The sequence below is a fragment of the Pangasianodon hypophthalmus genome, chromosome 6, assembly GCF_027358585.1.
Source record: "Pangasianodon hypophthalmus isolate fPanHyp1 chromosome 6, fPanHyp1.pri, whole genome shotgun sequence".
NCBI lineage: Eukaryota > Metazoa > Chordata > Actinopteri > Siluriformes > Pangasiidae > Pangasianodon > Pangasianodon hypophthalmus.
In genome coordinates, this window is record NC_069715.1 from 386,367 (window position 1) to 398,410 (window position 12,044).

Sequence of the window (12,044 nt, forward strand, 5' to 3'; positions counted from 1 at the left end):
CCAGTTCATCCCAAAGGTGTTCAGTGGGGTTGAGGTCAGGGCTCTGTGCAGGACACTCGAGTTCTTCCACTCCAACCTTCACACACCATGTCTTCATGGAGCTGGCTTTGTGCACAGGGGCATTGTCATGCTGGAACAGGTTTGGGCCTCTTAGTTCCAGTGAAGGGAAACTGTAAAGCTACAGCACACAGAGACGCTCTATACAACTGTGTGCTTCAGACTTTGTGACGACAATTTGGGGAAGAAGCTCATATGGGTGTGATGGTCAGGGGTGCACATACTTTTGGCCATATAGTGTATTTTACACACACACACACACACACACACACACACACTAACCTTCACAGATGAGCAGTTTATCATTGTAGACAAAGCCCATTGGACATTCACACCGGAAACTGCCAATAAGGTTGATACACACTCCATTCTCACACACTCCTGGGATCTCACGGCACTCGTCAATATCTGAACAAACACACAGACACACACAGATCAGATCACACTCTGACACATATATACACACAGAAGAATAAAATCTGGGCTGTGTGTGTGTGTGTGTGTGTGTGTGTGTGTGTGTGTTACCGATCACTTGTCCAGTGTAGATATCGATTTGGTATCCCGGCCTCTCACTGCCACACAGAATTGCAAACTCATCTAAAACAGAAAAAGCCACAATCACACAATTTCACAATGATCCTCTCACTGTAGTGTGTGTGTGTGTTTGTGTGTGTGTGTGTGTGTGTGTTTGTGTGTTATAAATTGTATTGCCTCATGTGTTTAGATTTAGATGAAGACACAAGGTCAGTGTTGTGTAACACTAATGTAAAGTGTGTCTATGTGTGTGTTGGACTCACTGGTGCCTGGTTTGTTACTTGTAATGTTTGTCCTTACGAATACAGCAACATGTTATTTAACCTCAGCAAATTCTTCTGTCCACCTCATGCTTCATGCTTTATGATTTCTGCTTTATGGTATTCTGGACTTCCTGCTTTTCTGGCTTTACACTGACCTGCACCTATATTTTGTGATTGGCCTTATTTTAAGGTGTCACTGCTCAGCGTAAATACAGCTGTCCTTTCTGGAGTCTTGGATGTGTTTCTTGTGAGCCTTTCTCCATGTTTCCCAGTGGTCTAGTTTCCAGGACACTCTTTTTTCTTAGTTCACAGTTTCTGTAGTTTTCCATAGCCTTTTAGACCCTAGTCCTTGGTTCTCTGCTTGTATTTCAGGCTGTGTTTTCAGATAACATTTGGTTTTGAAATTTTTGGATTGTAAGTGTTGGAGTTTTCCTTCCCATGTTTGTGTGTGTTCTGACCCCTGTTATGGATTTTGGTGTTGACTCATGGAAAACCATTAATAAGGAAAGTATGCCCTGACTTCTGGTTCCTGACTGTTACAGAAGACTGTGCCAACCTTGGACAAGTCTCTGCAGGCTTTAAGTGGACAGAGTGGAAAAATTTTTCTTGCAGAAACAATGAGGGATCAGTAGGCAGCATGGTCTACCCTTATGTCTGTTAATTCTCTGCTACAGCTGAACTGGAATATGTCTCTGTTTCCTCTGCGTTTAGTTTTAGTGCTCACTCTCCCTTGAGTTAATAGTTAGAATGTTCCTTAATGATTATTGTGATCTTATATGATGAGTGGGTTCGGGGGCTATCGTTGCTTAGGAGAGATACCGAGACAGAAATGCCCACTTGGAATGTTCTATAAAGCCTTGGGTCATTTGGCTTGCTCCCTGCAGACCCACAGGCTGTGTTTCTGCAGGTAGCAAGTTCAAGGCCCCACTGACCCCTGGGACACTGTTGGCAGTCTTAGAGGGACCTGCTCGACCAATGGCTTTTGAAAACCTACTCCATGAATGACCTCTGTGAATCCTGATTCATCATCTTGACGATCCCACGAACATCCATACAAAGATCTCTGGCCTCTGCTGGTGGCAAATCCCTGATCCAGGATGAGCAAGCAACCCTGTGCCTACTTAGGAACACACTATGCCTAACATCCTTTCAGGAGGAGTCACAAATTACTTACAAATTCCATTTTGGTGGATTCCCTTTACAGGCTCAACTGTGCATCTAAAGGGAAGATGGCCCCATGCACCTTGTTGTCTATCCATATGATTTTATGGTTCCTGTTCCAGGAGGAAAGGCTGTAACCATAGTGTTTGATGGACAAGCCATCTGAAAAGCCATAGGTGGAGCAGGTTTCTCTGAGAATGTAAGCAGTGTCCCATAGGCTAGTGGGAATTTGCAATGGATACCTGCTGACCCTGCGCTGTGCTGGGGATTAGTCTGGGAACCATGGCCTAGCCACACTGTGTCTAAACCTGGAGGCTCAATGACCCTAGGCTTTTTACTCTTTGTCAACATCTCAAAATTTTGCTCTTTCTTCTCTGTCAGGCTCAGGTCCCAAATTCACCTATTTGTCTATAAGTTCTAATCTTTCCTTGTTGTCAGTCTCAGCTCCTTCTTTAGGACTGGCCTTCTGCCTCTGCATCAGTCACAGCCTTTGTAAATTCTGAGTTTCAATCTCAGCCTCTTTTCTCAACCTCTGCCCCAGCCACTTCTCCCTTCCTGAGGGACCAAGCTTCTGTTCTTCCACCAACATCTTTCCCAGCTTCTATTCCTTCCCCAGGCTCAGTCACAAGCTTGCTCCCTTCCCCAGTGATAGAGTTTGCCCTGTTTGTCACCACCATCCATCCCATCCTCCTTTTTTTTTTTTTTTACCAGGGTCAGTCACAGCATCAGTCACAGCCTCCATTCCTTCCTTATAGTCAGAAATCCTGTCAAGTCCTTCCCATGTCTGGATCCATCAAAGTCCCTGTTTCAGGGGCTAATTCAATCCTTATGTTGAGATCCAGTTCTTATATCTATGTTTGTGTCTTTGTCCCTGGTCCAGTTTTTCTACTGCATGTGCTGCTCAGTGATCTCACCACTTCTCCTGTTTGTGTTTTCCAAGGAGCTTTATCACAGAAACTTTGTGTTTACAATCTATTTTCCAGATTTCCATTTTTTCCTAATTTTCCACAATTCTCCAAACCTGCCTTGAAAACATACCATGATCATTTACTGTCACTTGGCTTTGCTTGGTCTGATTAGTCTGTAACTACATTTACACTCTGCTGTTTCATGCATCTTGAGTATCAGGATTATATCTGGATGGGGATTATCCACGCAAACATGACAGCATAAATGCACCAAAAATGCATTTGAATCTGATTTAAATCTGATCCCTCAAACCATTTCACAAGGTATGAGATACATTTCAGCCACATTATAGAGTGTAATTATATTCGTCTCTCTAAGACACATTTAACAAACAAAATGGCTCTCAATCGATGACATTAGTGAGATTAAAAATGCCACAAGGTCTCCCAAGTGCTGCAACAGAGAAGTGTTCATCCTATCATCAGGAGATCGCAAGTTCAAATCCTGATCATGGCACATCCATCCATGGCCAGGAGTCCAAGATTGACTGTGCTGTCTGGGGGGAGATCTTGTGGCTTCATGTGTCTCAAAGGAAGCACGTGCTAGCCTTTACCCTCCCCAGTTCGTATCTGTCGTGTGATAGCGGAAAGCTGGCTGGTGGGTGGGAATTAGCGGAAGACCAAATAAGAAGAAAAATGGGGTAAAAATATAACAATAATTTTTGATGCAGCAACCATTTTGTTCATAAAACATCTAAAAAGGAGGAACAACACAGGAAGTTGGTGTTGTTTGCAGGAAGTTTGAATATAATGAGCAAATTTGCATATTGACACATAATATACGAATCAGCTTTCAGTCTGAGCAGAGACGTGGTTAGAAGTGTAAATGCATGTGGTTAAGTCTAAGTAAATACGGATTAGCTGTTACTTTGTATGTATGTTCAGACTCCGGCTCCTGATTGTTATATAACAACATATTTTACAGACAAAGTCAATTTTTCCGAAAAGAGTGAGAACATTTTATCCCACACCCCCAATTTCTCTGTTTGGTTTTGTTTAGTTACAATATAATTGTTAATGCATAAAATGCGAGTGACTCAGTGGTTCGGGGTGGAGGACATTGTGTTTAAATATTGTGTGTGTGTGTGTGTGTGTGTGAAACTCACTGGTACTGGGTGTAGGACACCGTTCACACGGTTTGTTCCAAGCTCTGCCAATGTTATAGGAGCAGCAGCACATTTTCTTCGTCATGTTGAACGTGAGCTCGCCGTCACACGTGGCATTCTCCATGTAATAGTTCCTGTAACACAGACTGCGCCGCATGTCTACACACACACACACACACACAAGCTCTTTCACTTACGAAACACACATTCATACAGCACTCTGTGTGTGTGTGTGTGTGTGTGAGGGAGAGAGAGACTCACCCATGCAGTTGTTTCCTCCATTAACCTGCATGTAGTCTGGAGGACAGATGCAGGTGTAGTTCCCAATGGTGTTGTAGCACTGACCTGGACCACAGATCCCAGGCTTTTCACATTCATTCACATCTACACACACACACACACACACACACACACACACACACACACACACACGCACACACACACACAGCAGAATTAGGTTACACGGCTTCACAGCATGCTGACTTTTTCCATCAGTGTTTATCCACTCAATCTGCACTCCCTTTCTGCCAAACTCTAAGCGTGAGACTTAAACTCATTTTATTCCATGCAACACCATTTTTCTCATCATCTGACAATCCATTATTTAACACTTAAACTGTGCAAGCTAACATACTAATAAGCAATGAAAGCTAAGATGCTTTTATACTTTGCCAGCCATGTTTAGCCGAATGATAATTTAATGCAGGAAGCAGTTCAGCCAAGAATTTTCAGAATGTCCCTTTACCCCTAATGTAGCTGTTCAGCAAACTCGTGATATAAGTCTAATGTAGCTACCCAGTAATGGAGGCTTATGGCCTGTTTGCAAATAATCAGTTTCATACAATAGCAGAATATATCTGTATTACAATTAAATATCCAAATTGATTCAGGACTTTACTATCATTTGAATCACATCTAATTTTAAGGACTTTAGGCCACGCCCCCTACCTGAGTCTGACTCTTTGCAAGTGTTTTTCTCTCGGAGTCTTTGTGCTTTTATCTTTTATCTTTATATTTATATAACAGTGTGTCATACAGAGACAGAAAACACATCAAAAGGTCTTTTACAGACACTGAACACCTCCACAAAGCCGAATGAGGAGAGGAGTTTTACACACACACACACACACACACACACACACACCATGCTAAACTGGAAGCTATACCCTTCTGCTACTCGTTAGCTACATTAGCCCCATAGCTCCAGTGCAAAACTAAAGCAGCAAACTTCAGACACTGACCACGCCTTAGCTGATCGACTACATTTGGTAGTCATGTAAATTTTTGGCTGAACTTTTAAGATTTGAGAAGTGTGTGTGTGTGAGTCAGGAACCGATGTAATGGAGGAACATGTGATGAAGCATGTGCTGATGTAAGTGTTACCAATCCAACAAAATCGTAAAATTACTGTAACAGGGGACTTTTTATGGAGTAACACTTATTTAACCTCAGCAGGGAGGATAAACAGAATGATGTTTAACTTCAGCACAGACAGGAAAAAAAAGATTTACAACAGGAAACACAACACCAGCGTTAATTATAGGTCCTTTTCACTGTGTGTGTGTGTGTGTGTGTGTGTGTGAGTTTTACCTTCACACACTCGAGTATCCTCGTTGAGAGCGAAGCCTTTCGGACACTCACACTGAAAACTTCCGAATGTGTTGATGCAGACTCCACCCTGACACAAACCGGGCAGCTCCTGACACTCATCAATGTCTGACAGACAGAGAGACAGAGAGAGTGAGAAAGAGATAGAGTGAGAAAGGCAGAGAGACAGACAGAGGGAGAAAGAGATAGAAAGAGAGAGAGAGAGAGACAGAGATTGAGAAAGGCAGAGAGACAGAGGAAGACAAAAAGAGACAGAGAGAGAGAGAGGGGATGAAGTGTACTCCTCTTCTCTGTGTCCCATAGACTTGTGTTTATTTTCATTATTTAAGAAATTCATTATTTCTTTATTGTCTATTCGTGTGTATACACTTTAACTTCCTTCCTTCACTTCCATGTATGCTTTTCTGGGAATAAATGTCAGAATCTTGAATCTTGAAGGCTGGAAAAGTTGGATTGGCTCTCAGCACATCAGTGCACTAGATCCAGATGGGTACACAAACTTTTGAGCACCGTAACATGGTGAGTGTTTTGGAACAAAAAAAGGTTCACGGCTTCATGTCTTTAAAAGCTATTTGAGAGTTTTGCGTGAAGTGCGTTAGTGACGAGTAAACATGACACTCTTGCACATTTGCCACCAGGCTACGGGAAAAGTTAAACACCAGTGTCAGTCACATGACCACCTTCTGAGAAAGTAAATATTTTCTGCAGTGCTGCTTGAGAGAACAGCACCACGTCATCGCATCCCATCACGCTTTATCAGCTGAGTTCATGCAAAGAGAAAAGGTCGGAGGGATTTAAACGTTGTCATGACTTCATCTAAACCCCGATCTGGAGATTAACTGATCCTAATAAACAAAACCCCATACAGAGATTCGGCTGCATGAGTCTCGAGTGATTATGGCTGCGGGGGCAAATAAAATTACACCAAATAGGTCAGGGGCTGCCTCTGTTTACTGCAGATGACTTTTATAAATTATTGGCGCCCTGTGTGGATTCTTCACAGCCTGGTGATTGTGTTGGTATTAGAGAGTTTTTCGACTGTGTCATATTTTCTTCAAATAGACTAACGTTTTCCATTTATGTGTGTGTGTGTGTGTGTGTGTGTGTGTGTGTGTGTGGTGTGTGTGTGTGTGTTTAACCTTACCCTCCACTATGACTGTAATAGGGTTGGGTCTGAAACCCTCTCCACCAGGACACAGATTTTTATACCCAGCTAGGATGAAGGACAAGAAACAAACACACTTTGTTACACAACTTTTCCACTGAGCAACTGTGTGTGTGTGTGTGTGTGTGTGTGTGTGTGACTCACAGGAGTTAAGTGGTGGACAGGCCTCACATGGATTTCCCCACCCCTGTCCTAACGAGCAGCAGCAGGAGGCTTTAGACACCCCCACACCGATCTCATTAGAACAGTCCAAACTCTCTGAAGCGTCGCCACGGGAACGAACGTCAAGATAGCAATTCCCGGAACGAGTGTCTGAAATGGGAAAAATAGACAAGCGTGATTGGATGTGCATTCCCTGCATTCCCAATAGTTATTGATGACACGGCTACGTGATGACATCATCGCATGTGGTCATGCATCCCAAATTGTCAATAATACCTGTGTAGTGGACTGTAATGACTTGGCTCAATGAAGCAGGGAACTTCTGTTTAATCAGCCAACTGCAAGCTTGATCATGTGACATCACATCTAGCTTTTCTTTCAACTCAGTGTAGTTCTTACCATGAAATATTGTTTTAATGCTGCCTTCACACGCTCCCTACATCCTCCTATTTCCCACAAAGTGTTCAAGTGCACCGTTAATCTTAGCTGGCGTGATTTATTTTGCTACCTTCCTCCTTTTGTAAAAAAGTTCAGTCCATAACCAGTGGTTAGAGACATAATTACCGTTCAATAGCAAGACCAAGTCCACTAGAAAGCTAGCTGAAATTAGGTCAAGTGACATATTGTGTAATTAGAATGAATTAGGTTTGTTATAGACTAATCAAATTCAGATTAAACCTCACCCTTGTTATCCAAGAACCATGTCACTCAATCACAACATGCTAAAAATCAAACTTTTCATGTTCAGTTTGTGACCTAAGATTTGCCTCTATGATAGAAATCTAACCTTTATAAATCATTTTGTCCTGTTCTTTAGGGAACCCGAGCTCATAAATCTGCATGTGATATTGCAGTGTGTGTGGTTTTGGATTCTCACCCACACAGCCGACTCCTGTAGGATTGAGCTGAAAGTCGGGGGGGCAGTTACAGATGTAGCTACCTGGAGTGTTCACGCAGAAGCCGCTGATACACGTGGTGGGGTCTGCACACTCGTTTATATCTGAAACACACAAACGCAGACAGATTCACTGTTCAGCACTTTAGTACCCACTGTATTACAGTGTTCGTCTGGTGTTGCTGTGTAAGTCCTGGAGTAGCACGTCTACCGTAAACACTCTAACAGTAAGGCAGAGACTTCGAATAATGTGACTTATAGTGCAAAAAAACATTTATAAAACATTCTGACTTTGTGTTTAACATTAATTACTTGAAGCACTATTGAATCTTTGTGTGTGTGTGTGTGTGTGTGTGTGTGTAAGAATGACAAGGACAAATGACCACTAATGAGTGTGTTTTGGTTTCTCCCGTCCTCTAACCTCATTATTTGTCCTGAACTGGTATTTAATGCGACAGCTTTGGAACAGAAGCTGTGTGTGTGTGTGTGTGTGTGTGTGTGTGTGTGTTTCCACTGTGACAGAAATGTGTATTTAAAGGACACAGTCTGTGGGCTGCACTGATAATAATTGCTTGCTGTTGAAACTTGGCATTTATTTCAGTTCAGTTGCGGTTAGTCAGTTTTCACATACGTCTTATTATGTAACGTGACATTCACACACATTACAGTTCACATATTTTACCATCAATCTGAATAGGATTATTAAATGATACCGTTTGCAGAATAATGAGACAGCTATTTCACTACTTTGTGGCAGTTCACTTATTATGTTTCATTATTTTGGTTTAAAATGTCGGAACTAAATAAATGATGTATATGATTTAGCATTTATTGCTTTCAGATTGCCACGTCCATTTATACATAATAACGAGAAAGGGCTGGTGTGGAAATGTTCATAAGAAGAACGTGGAGGTTGTATACAATTCTTTGACCATGTCTTCCTTCACATGTCACTACACATTCTACTTTACTTTAACCCATTTTATTTCATTGGAATTAAACTTCAATACAACTTCAAAGCATTTATATAAAGGTCATGTGGTGGAAGTGCGTGCTGAAAAGCCCATGAAGCACACACAGCCTTCAACTAGAAATAATGGAACACTGGATGAAGTCCGGTGAATAATGAGAGTATAATAATGAGAGTAGTGTTCATCAGTATCAGGGCATGTGAATGGAAAATCTCTCCATGTTCTTTATACAGGCATGGAGAAAAAGAAAGTGCACCCGCTTTCAATTTTATGTTTTTATTATTGATCAGGGCCTAAATAACAATCATGTGTTCCTCACCAACTTCTATAAGCAAACAATTAACCTCAGGTTACAACAACAAAACACAACAGATTTCAATATGTAGTCATTTTTTCCCAAAAAGTAAAACAACACTCAGAAACCAGGTATAGAAAATAAGTACACTCTATAATTCAGTAACATGCAGAACCACCTGCAGCAACAATAACTCGAAGTAACTGTTTTCTGTAGGAGTTTCACTCTCTCACATCATTTTGGAGAAATTTTAACCCACTCTTCTTTATAGCATCACTTCAGTTCATGGATGTTTGAGGGCATTCGTTTATGCACAGCTCTCTTAAGATCCCACCACGGCATCTCAATGGGGTTGAGGTCTGGACTTTGATTTGGCCATTCCAACACCTTCATTTTTGTCTTCTTTAGCCATTCAGATTTGCTGGTGTGTTTGGGATGATTGTCCTATTTCATGACCCAATTTCAGCACAGCTTAAGCTGCTGGACAGATGGACTCACATGTGTCTCAAGAATGTTCTGGTATAAAGTGGAGTTCATTGTTCATTGTTGGTCTTGTGGCTGTTTGACAGTTGGTATGAGGTGTTTGGTTTCGCCAAACTTGGTGCTGTGCATGATGACCAAACATCTCCACCTTAGTGTCATCATTCCAAAGGATATTCTTTCAGAACTTTTATCGTTTGTTCAGATGCAGTTTTGCAAACCTAAGTCATGCTCCATATACTTTTTGGAGAGACTTTTTCTCAGCCACACTTCCATGAGTTCAGTCTTTTTCCGATTGTGCTGTCATGAACATAAACATTTAACGTGCTTACAGAAGCCTGTAGGTCACATGATTGGGTTTTTCTTTATATCTCTGAGCATTAAATTGTCTGAGCTTGGACTGAATTTACTGGGAGGCTCACTCCTGAGAAGATTAGAAACTGTCTTAAAATGGTCTCCATTTGTAAACAATCCTTCTCACTGTGGAACGGTGAATTTAAAATTGTTTGGAGATGGCCTTATAACTCTTCCCCCATTGATGAGCAGCAAGAATTGCTTCTCTGAGGTCATGGCTGATATTATTTCTTCTTCACATGATGTAGACACACACCTGAGTGCTCCAGAACACCAAGCTGCCAAAAGTTCTGCTTTTATAGAGGTGGTCACACTCCTTGATGATTAACTAATCCTGTGCATTTCATTTGTAACACCTGGCTGCTAATTACTCTTTTAATGATAGTGGAAGTAGGAGGGGTGTACTTATTTTCCCCACATGGTTTCTGAATGTGAGTTTACTTTTGGGGAAAAAATGACTATATATTGAAATCTGTTGTGTTTTTTGTTGTCACTGAGGTTATTGGTTTGTTTATAGAAGTTGGTGAAGACCACACAACTGTTATTTAGGACCTGATAAATAAAAACTTAGAATTGAAGGACTTTCTTTTTCCCATGAATGTAAATATTTTGTTTTCAATCTTTTTCTGTTTTCAATTTTGAAACACAAGTACATTTTAACAAAAAAATGTTTTGACTCAGAGCATAGATCATACCATCAGCTTCATGTTTAGAGGAGACTTGCTCTAAAATTAAGCTTTTTCCTCTAAGGTTTTTCATTTTCTGCAGAAATGTATTTAATATATATTTACGTGGATAGCATGTTAGTGCTGTACCTGTACAGTTTCCTCCGCTGCGGTCCAGCTCGTAGCCAATATGACAAACGCACCTGAATAAACCCGGAATATTTTGACATTGCCCGTTCACACAGATATCAGCAAACGAACACTCGTCAATGTCTGAAAGCAAACACAGATGCAGAGACAGTAAACTACATCAGTACAGCACATCTGTATTCCACAACCCAAATTTCTCCCTGCTCCGTAATGACATACACTAAATATGACATAATGTACACTACACTTAATGTCTGGCAGGAGAACAGTCACAAAACAAATAAGTCGAAAAACACAAAGCCACAAAACACACTCTGACCTTTAAACAGTCTGAATCATTTAGAAAAAAATCTGTAACCAGAGAAATAAAATAAAATAAAGAGTAATGAGTGCAGCGTGGGAGGCTGAGCTGAAACCAAACCCAGACTCTCATAACGTCACATTCATAAATCATCCCAAATGTCTGTTTCTTCACCACTGAGGATGATTTTACTGTTTACTGCGAAACAAACAGACCCTTAAACACTTCAGATTACTAGCTCCCTCTCTAAATTACTGAAATTACTGAAATTACTGCATATTGTAAATAACGATCATCACTTTACTTCATATATCTTATCTGCGTTGTAAATATTTTGTAATAAACTGTAAATATATACAGCTTGCTGTTGACTGTTACTCATTATTGTTACAAATTAATTATTTATGCATGACATCATGTACAGAATCATTTTACATCATTGCTGTTTATCTTATAACTGATTACTCTTCATTAATTATTGTGTATCACGGCCATAATTCCTCCCATCAGGACACAATTAAAGGAGATCAGATGTGAAATGTAGTTAATCATTAGGACTAAGCTGGCTGCTCTGTTTCATCATGAAACTTCAACATCTATCTAATTGATTTAATGTATTTATTTACATTATTTATTTAGGACAGACTCCTTTTGTACCTTCACATGCTTGTCCATCAGGTGTTGCAATGAAGCCCATGTCACAGTCACAGCGGTAACCGCCGGCAACGTTCAGGCAGTGACCGTTCTCACACAGATTCACGTTCTCCGCACACTCGTCAAAATCTGCAACACATACACAGTATACACTGCATTTATACCGCATTTCCTGTGTGTGTGTGTGTGTGTGTGTGTGTGTGTGTGTGTGTGTGTACGTACCTGTGCAGAAGAACCCATCTCCAGCGAATCCCT

General features: G+C 41.0%; 1 protein-coding gene across 1 annotated transcript in view; it reads right to left on the bottom strand.

Moving 5' to 3' along the window:
* Window positions 1-12,044, bottom strand: part of fbn1 (fibrillin 1) — a 91,191-nt gene that overhangs the window by 21,725 nt on the left and 57,422 nt on the right. The window contains 11 exon segments of the mRNA XM_053234637.1: window positions 340-465; window positions 583-654; window positions 4,090-4,248; window positions 4,351-4,473; window positions 5,680-5,805; window positions 6,842-6,910; window positions 7,007-7,174; window positions 7,902-8,024; window positions 10,835-10,957; window positions 11,793-11,918; window positions 12,012-12,044. The exon segment at window positions 12,012-12,044 is cut by the window's right edge and continues 90 nt beyond it. Of these exon segments, the coding sequence (XP_053090612.1) occupies window positions 340-465; window positions 583-654; window positions 4,090-4,248; window positions 4,351-4,473; window positions 5,680-5,805; window positions 6,842-6,910; window positions 7,007-7,174; window positions 7,902-8,024; window positions 10,835-10,957; window positions 11,793-11,918; window positions 12,012-12,044 (1,248 nt within the window).